General features: G+C 48.2%; 1 protein-coding gene across 8 annotated transcripts in view; it reads left to right on the top strand.

The window, feature by feature from the left end:
- Positions 1-21,331, top strand: part of LOC101710943 (solute carrier family 23 member 1-like) — a 63,716-nt gene extending 42,385 nt beyond the window's left edge. For 5 of the 8 annotated variants that reach the window (XM_087205890.1, XM_087205889.1, XM_087205886.1 and 2 more), the window contains 10 exons: positions 394-553; positions 5,795-5,976; positions 7,042-7,162; positions 8,354-8,510; positions 8,946-9,199; positions 14,158-14,322; positions 14,580-14,688; positions 14,773-14,868; positions 16,188-18,606; positions 18,720-21,331. In XM_087205890.1, coding sequence (XP_087062016.1) covers positions 394-553; positions 5,795-5,976; positions 7,042-7,162; positions 8,354-8,510; positions 8,946-9,199; positions 14,158-14,322; positions 14,580-14,688; positions 14,773-14,868; positions 16,188-16,474 — 1,531 coding nt within the window. In that variant the 3' untranslated portion in view covers positions 16,475-18,606; positions 18,720-21,331. Of the gene's footprint in view, positions 1-393; positions 554-5,794; positions 5,977-7,041; positions 7,163-8,353; positions 8,511-8,945; positions 9,200-14,157; positions 14,323-14,536; positions 14,689-14,772; positions 16,104-16,187; positions 18,607-18,719 lie in introns of those variants that run through there. The other 3 variants (XM_087205887.1, XM_087205892.1, XM_087205893.1) reach the window with 3 other exon arrangements.
- Positions 21,332-21,346: the final 15 nt, after the last annotated feature.

The raw sequence follows: 21,346 nt of genomic DNA, 5'->3' as shown, positions 1-21,346 counted from the left end.
TTCGGACAATGGAGCATAAGCTGTGAAGGAAATAAAAAGGGGAACTGTGCCTGTGTGAGCTGTGCTGAGTCTGGAATCTGGGGAGGAGTTTAGGGGGATGGAATGAAGAATGGCCTTCTCTAACCATATTCACTGAGTGTCCAAGCACTTAACTCTCTTCTGGCTTTGTAGCTCCAGGACTGAAGATGGGCTTGGTTGTTTTTGCCCTGCCTGCTTTTTCTTCCTATTCAAAAGTTGACTTGAGCTTGGCAGCAGCTCCTTGCAACTGGGACAGGCAGGGGCCATGTGTTGCCTCCACACTGAGCTAGGACTTGGGCTCAAAAGACTCCTTAGGACTAGCAACAGGCCAATGTGGGAGGATCTTGGGGTAACCACATCTTTCTCCTCCTGCAGGCTGCCCATTCTCCAGGGAGGCACGTTTGCTTTTTTGGCACCCTCTCTGGCCATGCTCTCTCTTCCAGCCTGGAAGTGCCCAGAGTGGACACTTAATGCCAGCCAGGTGGACACCAGCTCTCCTGAATTCACTGAGGAGTGGCAGAAGAGGATCCGAGAGGTAACAGGGCCAGGGAGTAAGTGGGAGAGTTGTAGGGGTGAGACAAGGACTCCTGAGTCTATTCATTTGTTCAACATTCATTATCCAACTCCCTGCCAAGAAAGACCCTGGGCGTTAAGATGCTGATGGATACAAAGACAGACACAGATCCTCTCTCAAGGAGCTACAGAGTGGTGGTGAGGTGGTGTGGTTGGTGAGGTAGCATGCGAAGGAGAGAGAGAGATTCCAACAATAAGACAGAAGAGGGGAATTTCAGGAACTCACAAGTATAATGAAAAAAAGAAATGGGGATGGAAGGGATTGTGGCTGCCAGAGAAGAGAGCAAAGATGGGTGTTCTCAGGAGCATCCTTCTTTCAAGGTGGAAGAGTGTGAGTGACAGAGACCTCCGTCTTTCCTTTAATACACTTCCTCTTTGTTTTTGTGCTGGTGACATGTTAAGACCCTTAAAGCAAGAGGGAGCAAAGTATGATTCTTGGAAATCCCATATGAAATCTGTTCTTTGGTTTGGTTTGGTCTTTTTTTTTCTTCTCATGAGTGAAAAATCATGTATATAAAATAATATATAATTATATATAATATATAATATAGAATATAAATATATAATTATATATTATACACAATTATATATTCTATAATTTTATATTATATATTATACATAATTATTTATTCTATAATTATATATATTATATATAATTGTATATATTTTATATATATATAGCTTAAATTCTTTTATTGGTACATTTTAGGTATACAGTACGTTTACATTTATCATTGGGTGCTTGTACCTGTACCTGATGTATCTTGGTTCTGATTTTTTCCCCATTACCTGTGCGCCCTTCACGCCCTCCACCCTTCCCTATTTACATAGACTTTATTTCCATTTTTTTCTTTTCTCATAATTTTTCCTTTGCCTTCTTTCCTTTCTCCTTCCCCTCCCATTTCCCCTACCCCTTTGAACCTTTTCTTCCTATTTCAAATTATCAATTATTTGTTTTAATCGTTTTTTTTTTTTTTGGTACCAGGGATCAAACTTGGGTCCTTGTGCTTGTGCAGCAGGCGGCGAAACCACTGAGCTAAATCCTCGGCCCTGTTTTAATCGTTTTAATCCTTATTTACACTTTCAGTTTCTCACACTAGAGAAGCTATTCAGTATTTACACATATGTATCCTATGTATTTCACTTAAGAGTATGGCCTCAATATACATTCATTTAGCTATAAATATCTCTAGTTTCTCATTCATTTTTCTTTTTTTTTTTTGGTACCGGGGATTGAACTTGGGCCCTTGCACTTTTGAGGCAGGTGGCAGAACCACTGAGCTAAATCCCCAGCCCTAGTTTCTCATTCTTTATGGCTGAGTAGCACTCCATTTTATAAAAAAACCCCACATCTTCTTTATCCAGTTTCCAGTTGATGGGCACTTGAGCTGTTTCCAAGCTTTAGCTATTACGAACTGTACCGCTATATATGAAAAAAAAATGTTCAACATCACTGGTCATTCGAGAGATGCAGGTGAAAACAACACTGAGATTCCACCTCACCCCACAAAGAATGGCTGCTATCAAGAAATCAACCAATAACAAATGCTGGCGGGGGTGTGGGGAGAAAGGAAAACTTCTTCATTTTTGGTGGGCGTGCAAACTGGTGCAACCACTGTGGAAATCAGTATGGAGATACCTCAAAGAACTAGGACTAGAGGTCCCATTTGACCCAGCTATCTCCCTGCTGGGTATCTTCCCAAAAGAATTAAAAGAATCATACCACAGTGATAGATGTTTATATTTTTAAAAGGTTGTTAAAAAAAAGAATATGTGCCAGAAGTCACATGTGGCCTACAAACTCTAAAATATATACTCTCTGGCCTTTGACAGGAAAAGTTTGATAATTCCTAGTTTAAAACACAGACCTCAGGACAGGGGCTCTCTTGCCTAGGTCTAAAATAGTCTGTCCTGTCCCCTACCCGCCAGGAAGTCACAAACCCAGTTTTACCTGTGCTATTTTAGCTCCATCTGCTGGTCAAATACTTTTCACCAGCGCTATAAATGAAAGGACTTTCACCCTCATTAAATATAATTGATTCACTGGTTTAATTCACTGAGTCAACCTATTGGAGTGGACTCCTTATGCCTCCCTGAATTGTATCTATCTATACACATCTCAAGGCTGGAAATCACCAGTTGTCACCAGACCAACTATATATCATAATCCCAGTCACAGAGGAAAGCAATAGGAACACAGCACCAGTAGCAGGGCTAGGACTCACAGATCTCAAGATCCAGTGGAGAAGGAGAAGTGTGCAGTGATTCTGTTTTGGAGAATTGGTGGTTTCAGATGAAGTAGAAAACTGTGGAAAGAGATGGCGAGTTCAGTTTCCAGTACATTAGACCACCTTCCAGTATCATGGACCCCATTCACATTACCAACATTTAAAAAAATGATAGATGAACTGTATTTTCAAATGCATACTTGAGTTTAAAGCCAAGGTAGAATACCACTTTCTAGAAATGAAGATGTAAATTTTAGCCAGAATCATGGAGTTTATAATAGTAGGATGATGAATCAGACCTCGATATAGAACCAAAGGCTAGAAACCTGGGTTTTCATGATTCACTGGTAGCTGGAAAGGGCATTCTCTTTAGGGAATGGAAGTTTATAATAACTCTACCCACCAGCCAAGGGAATTAGTGAGGACACCTTTTATTCTGGCCAGGGTTCTGTGGGAAGTGTTGGAATATAGATTTGCATGAGAAATAGAAACTCCAACACATGGTGGTATAGTGAAAAGTTTCTGAAGCTCAGAAATGAAAAACTGGTCTTGTCAATTGAAATACCTGGGGTTCTCAGCAAAAGAAAATGTAAAATCACTGTTGGCCCACTTCCACATTCTAGGGTACACAGGATTCCCACAGGAATAAACAGTTCCCTGGTAAATGAGCCCACAGATATAAATTTCATAACGTATTATGAAAGACACTCAGCAGAAACAAGAGATAATTGAATATTTTGAAAGAGGCTATTAAATCAATATGTTTAAATTAATTTAAGAGAATCAGGAAACAATAGAAACCATAATACAGAAGAAGGTTAAATGAAATAAGAATAAGGAATTTTAAAAATAGAACCAAACAGAACTTTAGTAATACAAATATATAATCAGAGCATTGTAATTTAAAAATGCATATAATGGTTAAACAGCATTAGACATAGCTAAAGGGAAATTAATTCAAGGATTAAAAGATGATCAATTAAATAATCCAGAATGCAGCACAGAGGGGTACAAAGATGGAAAATATGAAATAGAGAATAAGAAATGTAGAAAGAGAAGGAGAAGTCCAAGTTGTATCTAATAGAAATTCCAAAGGGTGATAAGAGAGAAAAGGCAAAAGTGACAGTAGTAGAAGAGATGTGATGGTGAGCAGTTTAGGACAGTTGAAAGATGTGAATGCTTCTCAGGTTAATCAACAGCACACCAAGTCCCAAATGGAATGAATAAAATAAGTCCAATACTAGACATACCACCATGAAACTACAATATCAAATACAAAGAGAAAATATTAGAAGCAACATGAAAAATAGTTGCATACAAAAGAACACCCAGTGGTCATTCAGCAGCCTTTTCACTGGCAACATCAGAGAGTTGAAGACAATGAAGCATTTTAATTCCGTGTCCTACAAGGCTGATGGCAAACTAAAGACATTTTCAGTTAAAGATGAAGAGAGCTTATTCATCCCAGATCTTTATCGAAATAACTATTCAAGGGTATTCCTCAGGCACAAAGATATTAAATCTTGAATCAAAGAGAGGTTGGTAATGAGAAGTATGTATTAGTCAGCTCAGGCTGCCATAACAAAAACCCCAGAGACTGGGTGACTTAAATAACAGCAATGGACTTTCTTACGATTCTGGAGGCTGGAAGTCTGATAGTGGGGTGTTAGGGCCCTCTGCTTGGGTTGTGGACTGCTGTTTTCTAGCTATGTCTGCACACAGTCTTTCCTTGATATTTGATGTGAGGAGGGAAGGTCTTCCTTTTATTAAAATATGCTACTAATGATATCATGGAGTCCCTCTCCTGATCTCGTCTAAATCTAATTACTGCCCAAGCTCCCATTTCCAAATACCATCAACAAATGAACTTGGGAGGGAGCACAATTTGGTTCACAACAGTAGAGTATTGATTATAGGAAAATATAATAAAATTCACACTTATGCGACTGGAAATATAAACAAATAAATATTTGACAATAATAATAATTTGACAAAAATAATAATGGAAAACCTAAGATGGTGACAGGAGTTAAGGTTTTCTATAATCATTATACTATTTTGGAGGATGCTAGAAAATTTAGTTAACTGTAGACTTTGTTATATGAAGTATTCATATTAAAAAGTTAGGAATAACTTCTGAAAGAATAAAAATCGAAAGTATAACATCTACATTGTCAAAGTTAGAAAGGGGAAGTAAAGCAAATTCATTCATTCTGGTAGATCAGGGGTTGGCAAACTACAGTCCAGGAGTCACTGCCTATTTTTTAATAGCCTATGAGCTAAGAATGGTTTTACATTTTATTTTATTCTATTTATTTATTTTGGTACCAGGGATCAAACTCAGGACCTTGTGCTTGTGAGGCAGGTGGCGGAACCACTGGGCTAAATCCCTGGGGTTGGTTTTACATTTTAAATGATAATTTTTTTTAAATCCCAAAGAGTAATATATCTTCACATGTAAAAATTATATGAAATTCACACACCAGTGACTATAAGTAGAGTTTTATGGAAACATAGCTATGCTCATTTGTTCTCATCTTTTCTGGAAAGGTTGCAACGGAGCCTGTATACCCACAAAGCCTAAAACATCCCCTAGCTGGTCCTTTACAGAAAGAGTTTGCCCACCCCTGCAATAGAAAGTGAGAAAACAGAAAAATATGGCAGCAAGATGTTCAGTCCACCACTGAATCATGCTAGTGTGCAAGTCAATGCCATCACCATGACCGTGATCAATGAATAATTTTGAAGCCTATTTCCTGAAAAGCATCATGTTAAATGAAGCTGTCCAACAGGCAGCTGGAAACCCAGCTGGAAAGAGAAAGATGGTGCTGTTCCTCCCACTTCCTCTGGATTCCAGCTCTGCCTCTGGTCTGCTGGGAGGCACCGCCTTGGGGTGGCCGGGTCTGATGGGGAGCCCCAGCAGCTGGAGCCGCGATGGTGGCCATGGCTGGACTGAGCCCACTCTCTCCCTTCAGCTGCAGGGCGCCATCATGGTGGCTTCCTGTGTGCAGATCCTGGTGGGATTCTCGGGCCTCATTGGCTTTCTCATGCGCTTCATCGGCCCCTTGACCATTGCTCCGACCATCTCCCTGGTGGCCCTGCCACTCTTTGATTCTGCAGGCAATGACGCCGGAATCCACTGGGGGATCTCCTCCCTGTAAGTACTCTCTGGGGAGGGCAGCCCATCCAGGGCTTTGCTTTTGGTGGAATATCACCTAGTAAGAATAATAGGATCCAGGATATTGGCAAACTCTTGTGGTTTACAAATACTTCAGTGATCATTGTCATACTTTTTGTGTGTGTGTGTGTGTTATTGGTGATTGAACCCAGAGATTCACACCGAGCTCCACCCCTAGCTTTTTTTTTTTTTTTTTTTTTTTTTTTTGGTATTTTGTATTCTGAGAAAGGATCTCACTAAGTTGCTAAGTCGCTTAGGCTGGGCCCAGACTTGTGATCCTCTTGCCTCAGCCTCCCAGAGTGCTGGGACTCCAAGCTACCAGAACTTTTAAGAACCAAAGCTGCCACTTATCATTCATTAATACTGTCAATTCTTTTATCTTAGTAATACTCACAGATAATGAGTTACTCACATGCAGTGCCTAAGAGTACACAATGCTTACAGAAAGTTGATCCTACCGGTCACTCACCAACTAGGTTTTCATGGAGCGGGGAAGAGTGTAAGGGGTGGCTATCTCTGTGAGAGAGAGAGAGAGAGATAAGGCTCAGATCGGAGCACGGGCGATCCAGGGACAGCCAGGAGCCATAGGGTGTGCGGAGGAGGTGAGGACATCCCGAGGGGAGGCCCAGGAGGCTTCATGGCAAACACAGCCTCCTCCCTTAAAGGCGAGACGCCGTCCCTCACTCTGCCCTCTGTGGTCTCAGTGCAGTGTGAGGACCATCAGGCCTGCAGAGGGCCCGGGTGGGAAGATGGTCCCTGACCCCGCCCCTCTGGCAGTAACTGCTGGGTCGGTGTGACTCCCCAGAACCAGTAGCATCCTATCCCACTCTTTCTCTTCGCCCACAGCAGCTCCCAAGACTGAGCCCTGCTCAGAGACGGCAGGACTCTGTCTGCGCTCAGGAGTGGTCCAGCTGGGACCCTCCCAGGGAGGCTCCTGCTCCCAGAGGCACAGGGTGGCTCTCCTTGGCCACCTGAAGCCTACGTGCCCTCTGCTCAGGAGGAGCCAGGCCAAAGTTTGAGTGTGGTTGTTCCTTCCTGTTTCAGGACCATCTTCCTCATCGTCCTGTTTTCCCAGTACCTGAAGAACGTCTCGGTGCCTGTGCCTGTTTATGGAGGATGGAAGAAGTGTCGCACCGCCAAGTTCTACATGTTTCAGGTCTTCCCTGTAAGAAGCACCCCTCGCCCTGTGCCCTGAGGTGGCCCTTGGAGAGTACAGGTGGGGCACCTTCTCTGTGCCTACGCAGTCCCCAAGCCGGTGCTCCCCCATCTGCGGTGGCCCCATCCTAGGGCAGGGGCAGCCCGAGGATTGTGGCTCCTAGCCACTGCTGCCTGCCACCCCAGGCCTGCCCTCGGATGCTTCTGCCCAGAGCCCCAGGTCACTGCTCCAGGCACCAGGGTGGGGCGGACAGCTTTCTCCTCATGACAAGGTCCTGGTAGATGTCCGAGTCCATCTTGAATGATAAAACGTCAAGGGCCAGAAGCAGCCTATTGGGCCCCGTTGCTTAGATTAGGATCTTGCTAGATGGCTCTGGGGTGAGCCGGTTACTGGTCATGGTGATGGTGCCTCCCTTTTCAGATTCTTCCCCTTGAATTCTGTCAGGTGTGTATAGTGCCAGCACACAGCTGACTTCCAGTTTAATGTAACCCTAAACTTTATTTCTCATGCAAAATGGGACTTCCACATAATGATCTCATTGATCCTTCAACAACTCCACAGCCCAGTGATTCTAAAATTCAGTATGCCTAGGACACTTTGTTAAAAATACAGTTCTGGACTCCCACCACTAGAGACTTAAAACCTATTAACTGAGGACTTCATTTTAGGAAACTCTTAGCCAGGCATGATGGCACATGCCTTTATTCTCAAGACTCCGGGAGGCTGAGGCAGGAGGATGGCAAATATGAGTCCAACCCCGGGCAACTTAGGAAGACCCTGTTTCAAAATTAAGGTTCAACCCCCAATACAAAATAAATAGATAAAATTTAAAAAGCTCTGCTTCAGGCCCTGCAGAGCAGTAATTGTAATTCCATAGTACAGATGGGGAAACTGAGGCTCAGAGCGTTTACTCTGAGATCGTGTAGTCAGCAACAGTGGACAGACCAAACTGTAACCCTTTCTCCCCCAGCTGTGCCCAATGTGTTGGGCATTTCGGCCCCAATTTGCCACAAGTCTCTCCCACAGGTTATTTTCTGCTTCTATTTCCAGCCTGTTCCTTTAACACCCTCGTTTTTCCATGGACACAGCAGAGGCCCCTTGTCACTAGCAGGACTGGGAACCTAGGGAGCCTCCCAGAAGCCCTCCTCAGGGGGAAGGGGAAGGGGCAGGGGTGGCCGCTGAAGCTTGGCTCCCCCGCAGGTGCTGCTGGCCCTCTGCCTGTCCTGGCTCCTGTGTTTCGTGCTCACCGTCACGGACACCCTCCCCTCAGCCCCCACCGCCCACGGGTACCTGGCCCGCACCGACTCCAGAGGCAGCGTCCTGAGCCAGGCCCCTTGGTTTCGCTTCCCTTACCCAGGTAGGGGGCACGCAGTGGCCATTCTTGCTGGGGACAGCCCCTGGGGCTCAGGGCACTGGCGTTACTAAGGCTTCCAGAGAGTTTGCTAAGGAGGGTCAGGCCCAAGAGGTCCGTCGCTGACTCAGGAGACATGGGAGGCCCCAGGTTGTTCTACAGACCCTGCGGGGTGGGAGATCGAAGGCTGGGGTCCCAGACTCACCTTGGCCCTGAGGTACACCGCCCCCCCCCCCATGTTGCTCAGGACCCAGAGGCTGGGAGTGGGGTGGGGAGAGGAAGACAAAGCCCTTGACCTCCAACCAGACCTTCAGGTCTCCTCTTGGATTCTGTGGACTTCACAAAAGGGAGCCCAGCCTTCCCAGGACCCCTCTGGCAACCAAAGACTTGGGCTTCAGCAGCCTCTTCTGAGTGGACGTTGCCCTGGCCCTGCATTTTCAGGACAGTGGGGCCTCCCGACCATCAGCCTGGCTGGGGTCTTCGGGATCATCGCCGCCGTGATCTCCTCCATGGTGGAGTCCGTGGGCGATTATTACGCCTGTGCCCGGCTGGTGGGGGCCCCACCCCCTCCGAAGCATGCCATCAACCGCGGCATCGGCATCGAGGGCCTTGGCTGTCTGCTGGCGGGGGCCTGGGGGACAGGGAATGGCACCACCTCCTACAGTGAGAACATCGGGGCACTGGGCGTCACCAGGGTAAGGCTTCCAACTGTGCTCCTGGCCACAGGCTGGGCACCTGAATCTGCCACACCGTGTCTTAGTTTCCTGTTACTGCTGTAACAAATCAGCACAGCCAATATTTCTTATCTTCCTAATGGGAGGTCAGACTTGGCCTTGGGTCTCCTGGGGCTGAAGAGGTGTCCCTGGGCTGTCCTCCTGTCTATACGGAGGCTCTGCCGGTGGGGGGCACTTGCCCACTTTGCCTTGTTAGAGGCTGTGCAGCCCTGGACTGTGGTCCCTTCTGCCATCTTCCCTGCCACAGCTGGGAAAGGTTCTCTGCTTGCAAGGACCCATCTGGTCCTTAACTCCATCGCACCCTAGAGTTCTTTTTCCCTTCAAAGCGATGCACAGTTTAGAGGTGAAGACGCAGATGTCCTTGTGGGAGCCACATTGTGCTTTCTGCACTTGGCCTTCCTTGGTTGTGGTGCTGCCACATGAAGTCTGTCCTGGCATGGGCAGGTTGGGGTGGCTTTCTGAGCCCTGCAGAAAGAAAGTCTTTTCTGAGGATTAGGCGGGGGTCCATTACCTAGGCCCCAGCCTGCATATTCAGTTGCACCCTGGCCACTGCCACCTGATGTCCCCAGGGCACTTTACTCCCACTGGCCTCTGTGGACCCAGCCAGTGCCCTATCCTGATTTCTCCTGAAGCCCTTTCTTAGCAAGTTCACCCGATCCCCCAGGTCACCCTTAACTTCTTACTGTCCGCAACTCCTTGGCTGGTTCTATTTTCTCAGTGTCACTCCTTTCCTGGCCTCTACCCTCCCTCTCCAGCACTACAGCCCTTCCATCTCCCGCCTGGATCAGGCAGTGGTGCTGCATGTCCACTCGCCTATCTCAAATCCACCTACCGCACGGCTGCCCAAGGATCCTTCTAGCCTAATTCTGATCAGATTGGCCTCTGCTCTCACTCTCGTCGTGGCCTCTCTCCTTCCACAGTAAATCTCTAGAAGGTTTGCAAGAATTCTTTGGGATGGTGCTTTCTAAAGTGACTTGGGAAAGAAAAATATTATTATGTCACTTTCCACAAGCTTCAGATATCTCTGCCGTGGCTCCCAGCACAAGTCCTGTGAGCTTCGGAACAACAAAGGCCCTGACCCCACCCAACTTGCATGGGCCGATGGCTCCCTTGGTGGCTCTGCTGTGCAGCCAGTGGCACTGCACCTGCCCAGCGTCAGGTTTGTGTAATCGCTAGCACAGCTGGAGCCAAAACCCCTGAGCAAATGGCTGAGCGAGCCCCAACAAGTTCTCCCAGGTCTCCAAGGACTGCAGGTGAGGGGAACACCCCTCCACAGGAGGGTCACAGACCCACACAGGAAATAGCAGGTGGGTCCCTAAGCATAAAGTAGCAACTGTTTCCTTTCCTGCTAACAGGAACAAATCGCAAGCAAAACGGAACATTATATTCAATAAACAAAAAAATCTCTGTGTGCATTTTTCCTAAACTAAGGGCCTTTAGAGGTGAGTGAAGGACAGGAAAGACATACAGGAAGGGTACAGGCTATAGTCAAGTAGGACTTGTATCAACCCTGAGGCACTGGTGCAAAGACCACCAGCTGTTATGGCCCCACACTTCCCCCTTGTGGCCCTTTGAGGTATTGCTTTGTGTGGCACCTGTCCAAGGGGGAGCTCCCATCCCGAGAGCTGCTGTCACTTCTCCAGGATGTCATAGCTTCCAGCTGAGATGTTGATCCTGAGGCCAAAGGGCCCAGGGCTCCGTGGTGAGTGCACGTGGTAATAGGATTGGGGAATGACTGACATCCTTACAAGACCATCAACACATCTAAAGGGCATTGGTTGAACCCGACAAAGCGATCTCTTGTGCTTGCAGCACACCCTTGTTCCCATAGTTAATTGTCAAGCTCCTAAGCCAAACAAAACATTCCCTGGATGTGGTAAGAATATCCAATACAGATAGTTAAATAAGCTGTTATGCTGGAAAGAGAAAAATAAGCAAATATATAATCTGCTTTTATTGCTGCATTAATGGACTTTAGTTGACACTAGATTATCTTTTTTAAAGATTTGATTGTGGTAAAAAAGACCAAACATAAAACTTACCACCATACTCAGTTTTAAGTAATATATTCATAGTGTCGTACAACACATCTCCAGAACTTTATCATCTTGAAAAATCAAAACTACATTACAATCTCCCTCTCTCTCTCTCCTCCCCCTTTTTATTTTGTGGTACTAGTGCTTGAACCCAGGGCCTCCACACTGTACTACATCTCCAGCCCCTTTTATTTTGTTTTATTTTTATTTTCAAACAGGGCCCCGATAAATCACTGACTTGCTTAGGCTGGCCTTGAACTCAAGATACTCCTGCCTCAGCTTCCCAGAGTGCTGGGCTCACAGGCATGTACCACCATGCCCAGCTACATTATAGAATCTTTTCTAGACACAAACGAGTGAAAAACAGAGTCAAGAACTGTTTAAATACATGAATTGACAGTAGGCTCCGGATGAGACATTAAGTCAAGAGAATTTGCAATATGGCCCTAACTTTGGAGAATGATATTCAGTGCCCCAAAATCAGGGGTCACTTTTTAAGACTTAAGTTTTCTTTTTAGAGCCGGTTTTGGTTTATGGCAAAATTGAGTGAGAAGTGAGGGACCCATTTCTGCCACACTGGCACGGCTGCCCTCCTCTGCCCCTCTTGAGATCTCCCACAGTGGAGTGCTTGGTAGAATCACAAGCCCACAGGGCAGAGTTTGTGTTAGGGTGTCCCCTCGGAGGTGTGCACGCTCCAGTGTTGGACGGTGTTTAACAATGTGTATCCACCCTCACAGTGTCACCCAGAGGAGTTTCATCACTCTAGAAACTCAGAGGCCATTTTCACCTCATGGGGAAAAATTATCACCCAGGCCCAAGAGCAGCAGTGGGCACCCAGCACTGGGCCCAGCTCTGCTGGGGTGGATATGGACCACGGTCCACGATCTCACACCAGGGTGGGCTGTTTTTATTCTTTAAATTTTTGTAGAAACTTCACTTTATTTGATGATCGAACAGCCACTGTACAAAGTGACTGAACACGTTTCTTCAGCATTTCCAAACTCCTAGCTACTCAACAAACCTCACGCACACCTGGTATGGCAATTGGGAGTGATTCCAACCAGGTCAAACGTTTTGAAAGTCAATTGTGAGTGTTCAGACTGCAGAGCAACAACTGACCCTCATGGAAATGAACTTTTAAGGTGCTGTAGTGGACCAGCTATGCTCTATGATACCAGGGGAAGGGGCCCCATCCCAGGCTTGTATGCTAAACGAGCCTGCACAAAGTGAAGGAGAAGCCATAGTTAATGATCACCTGTTAAGAAAATCTACTATTGTCCTAACAGAGAAAATGTATTAATTAATAATAATGAAATGACTTTTACGGGGGGAGATATTTTTGTTTTTTGTTTTTTGTTTTTTTTGAGACAGGGTCTCTCTGTGTAATCCAGGCTGGCCTTGAACTCATTATATAGCCCAGCCTGGCCTTGAACTCACAGCAATCCTCTTGCTTCAGCCTCCCAAGCGCTAGGACTATAGGCATGTGCCAACATGCCCAGCTCTCATAGAGGAGATTTTTAAAATGTAAGTCACATCATGTTACCACCTTGCTTAAAAACCATCCATTGAGGATTTTTCTTGTCTTTGGATTTTTTACTTCATATATACATGTGTGTATATACACACACATATTTTATCGTGGTCAAATATACAAACTGTTAAATTTACCGCCTCCGTCGTCTCTAAATGTACATCGTGGTAGTGTTAAGTGCAGTCACATTCTTGTCAGCCATCAGCACCATCCGCCCTGGAACTCACCCTGCAGGACTGAACCTTTGGCCTGCTAAATGACTGCCCGGTCCTTCCTGCCCCATGCCCAGGCAACTGCAACCCTGCCTCTGTCTCTGTGAACTTGACTCCCTTGCCTGGGTACCCTGTCTAAGTAGAGTCACTACAGCTGTTGGTCTTGCTTTGTGACTGCCTTATTTCACTTAGCATAATATCCTCAGGGCTCACCCAGGTTGTAGCCAGTGCCAGAATTTCCTTTTTAAGGCTGAATCATACCTTACTGTACAAATTTTGTTCAAGCATTCTCTTTTGACTTTATTCTGACTCCTTCCCAAGGCCCTGCAGGATGGAGCCCAGGCCTTGTTCTGAGTTCTCTTCTCCTCTCTTTTCCACAGGTCACTGTGGCTCAGGCACACGATTTTCCCTTTGGTCTCAACTCACCACAGTCAGCACTTACTGTTTCTCTGTAGAACGCTTTTCCACCAAATCTTTGTGTGCATGCCTCTTCCTCTTCCCTTGGGTCCCAGCTGAATGCTCTCCTCCTGAACAGGCCACCACTGACTGCCTTCCATAGCCGCCCTAGCCCTAGCACCCTCGACCCTGTGATCTGTGACTGCCCATCACCTTGTGACTGTCTTCAGAGCACACCCTGTATTGCTATTGGAAATTAGCTACTTTGATCACTAGATCTAGGGCTTGGTGTCTGTCCCTCCCCTAAGATGATAAACTCCATTTACAAAGTAACAGGTAACATGGAAACCGATGTGAATAAAAGGTAGCTAGGAACTCACAGCGCCACTGATAGAACCCAGGAGACTGAGGGCTAAACTGACAGAGGAAACCTGAAGCATGAAACTGGCGTGGCTCCTGTGTGGCCTTGCACTCCTAACTCCCATCTTTAGGCCTTGGCTTTCTGGTCTATGGAAGGAGAAGTCTAAGTGAGCCATCTGCTCGGTTTCCTTCCTGTCCTGGTGATGCATGAAACATAGTGCTAGCTCACTATGCAGTCTTCTTAGGGGAGGAGAGGGCAGAGGCTGGACCCCAGGACCATGCTCTCAGCCTTTCCCAAGTCCAGCTGGGAGCAGAAGGATTTGGGGTTATGTGACACTGTTCCCATGAATGCACCTCCCTGTCCCCTCTCCCTGGGTGTTGCAGGTGGGGAGCAGGAGGGTGATCATTGCTGCGGGCTGTGTGCTGCTCCTGATGGGTGTATTTGGGAAGATCGGGGCTGTGTTTGCCACCATCCCAACCCCTGTGATCGGAGGCTTGTTCATCGTCATGTTTGGGGTCATCGGTGCCGTGGGGATCTCCAATCTGCAGGTGAGGGGGGTAAGACACCCTCAAAAAGGCAGTAGCTTTGCCCGTCTTGAGAGGAGCCCACAGGACTGAGGAGAATGGGATGCGGGGTGGGGGAGGAGGAAGAGGAGAGGGGAATCCTTCATCCTGGAAGCCACACTGGCCCCCAAATGGAAGAAATAAATGGCCAAAGTACCTGAGCTCTGCAGTCAGCCATTGGCATCTGTGTGCGGTAAAGGTGCTGCTGACGCCCATGCGAGCTCCCAGCCTTTCTCCTGCAGTACGTGAACATGAACTCGCCCCGGAACCTCTTCATCTTTGGCTTCTCCATCTCCTGTGGGATGGCCATTCCCAGCTGGGTGAACAGGAATCCTGAGAAGCTGCAGACAGGTGACTGCTCTCCGTCCTCCCATGGCGGGTGTGAGCATCGAGGCCCTTGGGCCCTAGGAACCTGTCACTTTTGTCTCACTCTAGGAATTCTCCAGCTGGACCAGGTCATCCAGGTGCTGCTCACCACAGGCATGTTCATAGGGGGATTTCTGGGCTTTCTCCTGGACAACACCATCCCAGGTAGGTCCCACCTTTGAGGTGGTAGATGGGCAGCGTTTGGGCCACCAGCTGTGTCAGGCTGGTCCCAGCACACTCCAAGTGAGGTGAGGGTGAGGAAGGCCTTTGCTGTGACAAAACATCACAGATTCACAGACGGGCATGGCTCAAACAACAGGAAACAGAGGCTAGAGAGCCAGGCTCGGTTTCTCCCAAGGTCCCACCTGGGCTTGCACATGCTGCCCTCTGGGTGTGTCCCCAAGTGACCTTTCCTCTGAGTAAGGCATTCCTGCTGTCTTTCTGGGTCCTAATATACTCCCCCCCCCTTTTTTTTGGTACCGGGGATCGAACTCAGGACCTTGCGTTTTCGAGGCAGGTGCCAGAACCCCTGAGCTAAATCCCCGGTCCCTCCCCTTTTTATAAAGATGCCATTCTTATTGGATTAGGGCCCATCTGGAAGGCCTCGTTGCCACTTTATTACCTCTTTAAAGCCCCTGACTCCAAACATAATCACATCCTGAGATGCTGGAAATTAGTGTTTCAATATATGAATTTTAAGGAGACACAGTTCAGTCTGTATCAGAGCCCTAAAACAGGAGCTACACGAGCAGCAAAAGGAAAAAGACACAGCCTGGCTCTCTTAAAGCCTACAATCTAATCAGTGAGGGAGACCACACATATATTCATTCATTCATTCATTCATTGACTCATTCGTATCTTTAATGAAAATCCATTGGGCATTTGCTGTGTACCAGATGCTATGTTCTGAGAACAGGAAGAAAACTAAGGCAGGTCCTTCCCTACCAGAAATCCACAAGGTGATGGGAGAAAGAGACAAAGGAAACAGACACACACACTGCTGGCTAGTAGGTACTGGGTAGCAGGTGCCATATGAGCAAACTGGGGGTGCAGGGTGCACAGAGTAGGGCACAGAGTGTCAGTCCAGAGTGGCTTCTGGAAGGTGTGGCCAAGTCTCTTCTCTCTCATCTGTCTGCCCTTGGCCTCTCCTGAGAATCCTTGTGGCCACACCTGCTTCATGGTGTTGCATTTGCCACGCCACTGCTTGCTGCCAAATACAAAGTGCATCTGTGCCTGCAACCATTAGGATGCAGTTGAGGCCAGCTCTGTGCTTCCCACCTGGCCGTGCAGGGTGAGGGACCCTCGGTACCTGAAGAGTAAGAGCTTAGAGAAGCCCCGAAGAGGGGCCGAGCTGTGATTCTTAAGGTGGACTTGGAAGAGGAGGGGGTGGAGTGGGAGAGACGAGGAGGGAGAGAGGGAGTGGGCATGTGTGGGGGTCAGTGGCAGGCGCGCTGTGGGTCTTGACTTCTGCTGTCCCCCTTTAGGAAGCCAGGAGGAGCGAGGCCTGCTGGCCTGGGCTCAGATCCACAAGGAGTTCGGGGACACGCTGCAGGCTGCAGAGGTCTACAGTTTGCCCTGGGGTGCCGGCACTCGGCTCTGCACCTGCCCCTGCACCCGCACACTGCCCTTCTGGCCTGGGCCGGACAGAGAAAGGCACCAGCTGAGTTGCCCTTTGGCCCTAGACACCCTTGGCAGAGTCCCTGCAGGGTGCTCCAGAGACCAGCATCAGAGGACAGCTGGCCCCCCACACCAGGCTGCCCTCGAGGGTTGATCCAGGTCACGCCCAGGGCCTGAGGCCCGAGGCCCGAGGTCACCACAGGCCACAGTGCATCCTTCTGCTGCTCTCCCAACTCCAGCTTGGACCAGCTTGCTGGGGTCCAGCAGAACTCTGCTTTTCCACCAAGCAGCATTGTGATTGGTTAGAAGGAAGAGGAGCCAGGCGATGGGGCTGTTTGCTGAAAAGTGACACAACACAAGTCTCTTTCCCAAAGAGGTGGCGGGGCCCTGGGGCCTTGCCATCCTCACCTCGCAATCCTTCCACTGAGGCTTGTGTCCAGCAGCGTGTAGAGCACCCCGACTGTCCTGCACCTCCTCCCAGTTTCTGGGGACCCAGTGCCTCCCAGCTTATTGAGGCAGAACAGTGGCTTAGCTCTGTTCTGCCTGTGGCTCCCATATCTTCCCACTTCTCTTCTGCCTCCCCTCCAGGAGTGAACGGGACCTAGAGACCCCAGAGCCATGGGGTACTTGGCCAACAGACCCCTTCCAGTAGGACAAGGGTAACCAGGTCAAGGGAGCCAGGTTCTGGTATGGCATCTAGGAGTGCAGTGAGATGGGAGGGAAGGCCTGAGGCTCCCCCTGGGGCATTTCCATATTTCTTCTGTTGCTGCCCCACAATGCCGTGCAGCCTTTCGGGCTACATCAGGTGCCCACAGCTACCCTAGGAGATGCTTGCTTTGACTGCGGCAGGCTTCAGATGAGGACATGTTCCAGATGGTGGTTCTGTCCCTCTGCAGCCTTCCTTGGTCAGGTTCATGAGGGGTCCCACCCCTACCCATGACCAAACAAAGTCTGATACTGCACAAGAGCAAGCTGGCCTCATTTCCTTCCTAAGCAACCGCCATACCCTTCAAAGATTCAGTCTGTGTGCTGTTCCCCCTTACGCTGTAGCACAGTTTCTAATAAAGCCTCTTTCTGTATGGCATATTCTTGCCTATCATAACTTTTATCTTGACTGTGCTGAGCTGGTACAAAGAGCTGGTAATAGCAGAAGCCCCTGGCTCTGGGAGTGGCCAGTAGCCCAAGCTGGTAACACTTAAGCACGCCAATAACAGAGAATGACAGCAAATGACAGAGAATGGCTGGCAGCTGCCATCTTTGGGGCCCAGAACAGTTCCTGCAAAAGTCTAACTCCAAACAGCTGATGAAATTTATTAGATCTCGGAACTAGAGGGAAGGAGTCGGGAAATGACAAGAATCATAGGAGGAGTCCAAAGAACTAGAGCCTGAAGGATGACCATCGAGACCCCCCAGCCCCTCTCCCCACTGCTCACACACTCACCCTCCACCCCCTATCATGGCTTCTGCCTGCCTGTTGGCCCCCATTCCCTCCCACCGCAGGAGGGTAACGGCCACAGGCCACCCAAGTGTGCAGTTGCCACCGTGACTACAAAGACAAAAGGAAATCCTCCTTCCCCACTGGCTCCAGACACATCCCAGGGGAACTATGCAAAGAAGCTCTGTAAGTATTGAGTTTGAAGACATCTCTCCAGTTCCTGCAATGATTTCCAGGGGCTGCCCTGACTAGTTACCGCACACTTAGAGGTATCAAAGAGCACAACTGCTACCCTGACAGTTCTGGAGGTCAGGAGTCTGCAGTGAGTGTTGCAGGGCTAAACTTGAGGTGTTAGCTGTGGTTCTCCCTTCTAGCAGCCCTAGGGAGAATCTGTCTCCCTGCCTTTTCCAGTATGGACCTGTGTTCCTTGGCCTGTGGCTGCTTTTCCTGTCTTCAAAGCATAAGTAACCCTCCGGGCTCCGATTTATTGTCCTACTCTGTCCCCTTTGTCTTTCAGCTTCCTTTCATTTTATACTTGTGATTGCATTTAGGGTCCATCCAGTTAATCCTGGATAATCACCTCCTCTAAAGATCCTTAAGTAGTCTCATCGGCAGAATCACCTATAAGGTGGCAGTTTGGTGATTAGGACATATTCATTCAGTCCCTAAATAAAATCCTGCATTAGCCGCAGTCTTAGTCCATTTGGTTATTGTAATGAAAGACATTAATCTCAGTGGTTTGCAAACAGAAATTTATTTTCCACAGTTCTGGAGGCTCAGAAGCCCAGGATCAAGGTGCTGACAGATTTCCTCACTGATGAGGAAGCACGTTCTCACTGACAGTGCAGAAGGTGGGTGAGCTCTCTCTGGGGCCACTTTTATAAGAATGCTAATCTCATTCCTGGCCACTCTGTCTAGGACCTAAACCTCCTAAAGGCCTCTCCTTCTCTTACCATCACCCTAGGGGTTCTAGGAACATTCAGACCTCAGTATTTATTGTATGGCAGCTGTTCCTGAAGAACAAGTCTGAAGCTCCTCTCCACTCTGGGAAGTTGATACGCGCAGAGACCCAAGCTTTCACAGATCCGCTTTGTTCCTGTACGTGTTGTCCTGATGAAGCCCACTCAGCTCCTACTGGGAATGGCTTTCCTGGCCAGGAATCTCTTCCACACTTCTAGATCCGTCCCAAAGCCCCTGTTATTCTTAAATCCATGGATGGTGTCCTCCTTGCAGAACCCTTAGCTGGTGGAAAGTCGTGCTTTTGTTTTTGTTTTGTTTTTGGCACCATTTGCTGGCAAAGTTTCTGAACTACTTCTGCTCTTTAGAAAAATGTTCTCATCCCCAATGCAAGGATTTTGTGTTTTCGAATGTACCTAATCTGTTCATTCTTAGAAGACATTTTGCAGTCAGCTTACAAAAATTTGATAATTATTGTTATGTAATCAGTGTTGTTCTGCAAAACATCTTTTTGTCATCTAGTTAGATAACATACTCCAGCAGGGTGTAAAGCCCTCCCCAGAGCTAACAAAAGTTCCTTCAGCACAAGGAGGAGTGGGGAAGAACCTTAATTCCAGATCCTACAGGACATCTCCACTTTACTTTTGTTTTTGCCCCCACACCATCACATTTGCCACCCTTGTCCGTTCTTGTTGTTGGCATCCACAGACCACCTCTCCTTCCCTGAGGAACCTGGGACCCTCACACTGAGCTACATCCCCAGCTGCTTGTATTTTGAGACAGGGTCTCACTAAGCTGCGCAGGATGGGTTCCACCTTGGGATCCTCCTGCCTCAGCCTCCCAAAGTGTTGGGATTATAGGCATGCACTACAACACCCAGCTTGGGGAGGCATTTTATAGATGTGGTTGATACAATCAGCTGACTTTAAATTCAAGGATTGCCCTTGGCAGTGTGGGTGGACTTATCAGATTCGTTGAAGACCATAGAGTAGACCTGGGGTTTGGGGAAGAAATTCTGCCTGAACACGTCAGCAGCACCAGCTCCTGCCTGCTGGCCTGCCCTACAGATTTCCTTCAGACGTCAGTCCTCACAGACACATGTACCAGTTCCATAGAGAAAATATGTGTCTCTCTGTTCTATTGGTCTGTTTCTCTGCAGAACCCTGACTGTGTAGCACTGGCTGATATAGAAAGATAACAGTCAGAAGAAACCGACAGACATGCAACAGAGATGGGAAGTGTCCTTGGGTGGGGGGCACAAGTGAAGGGGATTTTATGCAATAAGTCCACCCTGGTCTGCAGCCAGATCTTAAGGCTTGAAGGGGAGGGGGAGGCAGGCAGAGGGCTGCTGGGTCTAAGGACTGATGGTGAGGCCATCACCCACCACAGGCCATAGGAAGAAGGGACATCCCAGCATTCTGCCGAGGTCCCCTATGCCCAAGGGCCTCTGGCACATTCTGCCACAGGACAGACCCACAGCCTTAGACTCACAGGGCCAAGTGCAAGAGGCAGAGTGCCCAGGTGCCTAGGTCCCATTGCAAAGACCCCTGGTTTCTTCCTGGCTTCCTGAGTCTCTGGAGGCAGCTGACCTAAGCACTTCCTTTTTCCTGTCTTTCCAACACATGTTCAGGCATTCCCAGAATGCCCTGCTGCCCAGTTGCATGGAAAGCCCACATGTGCCCCCTCGATTTGGTCATTTGCAACTGGGAGACGCTGTCATCAGGACTTGCCCACTGTCAGGAGTTGGGTGAGCCCATCCTCTCAGCACACCCAGTGTATCAGTCAGGGCCCACCACAGAGACAGAACCAATGGAATGCATATGTCTGTGCCTTTGCACACACAGAGAGGACATTTATTCTAAGGAAGGGACCCAAGCCATTGTGGGACCCCAAATCCACCACCAGGCTGGGGAAGTTTTGGTCTGTTGAATTCCCTCTTCCTCCGGGGAGGTCAGTCTTTCTCTGCTGAGGCCTTTGACTGATGAACTCATTACCGAGAGTCTCTGGTTTACTCCAAGTCCACTGACTTAAATGGTAATCTTATCTTAAAAGTACTTTCACGGAAGCATCTGGCATAATGTTTGATGGACTATCTGGGGACCGTGGCATAGGCAAGTTGACACAGAATTCACCCTGACCCCCAGGATGCAGGCCCAGTGATGTTTATGCACCCTTCATCCAGGGACGAACCACAAAGTACTCTGATCACTGGGACCCCCACTGCAACACCCTTTTGGGTGTCTGTACCAGAAGCAGCTGATGCACCTGGCTCCACCCTTCGGTCCTACAGCACAGGGGTGAGGTGAGCACCGTTTCCAGACTCCGAGAGCATGTACAACTGGGCTCCAGAACACTGTAGAACCTTTTGGAGCAATGTCCTGAGTCTGGGATGGGCTAAAAGGACCTGGTGTTTTCTCATCTCCAGGGGCAGATGCCCACCCTCTTCTTGAAATGCCCACAGCCTGGGCATCAGCTGTACCCCGTACACCCAGAATAGGTCCAAGTGGCTGTGTGCCCTGCAGCAGGTCAGCCCCTTCTGCCAAATGACTCTAAAGACTGAAACAAGGCCACACTTCTTTTAAACTTCATAATAATCTTTTAAACTTTTAGAACTTTTTAATACTTAGAAACTAA

Source organism: Heterocephalus glaber, unplaced genomic scaffold (assembly GCF_053883595.1).
Source record: "Heterocephalus glaber isolate CG9 unplaced genomic scaffold, H.glaber_assembly_v1.0 deba00000621, whole genome shotgun sequence".
Lineage (NCBI taxonomy): Eukaryota > Metazoa > Chordata > Mammalia > Rodentia > Bathyergidae > Heterocephalus > Heterocephalus glaber.
This window is presented reverse-complemented; position numbering and strand designations above follow the sequence as displayed.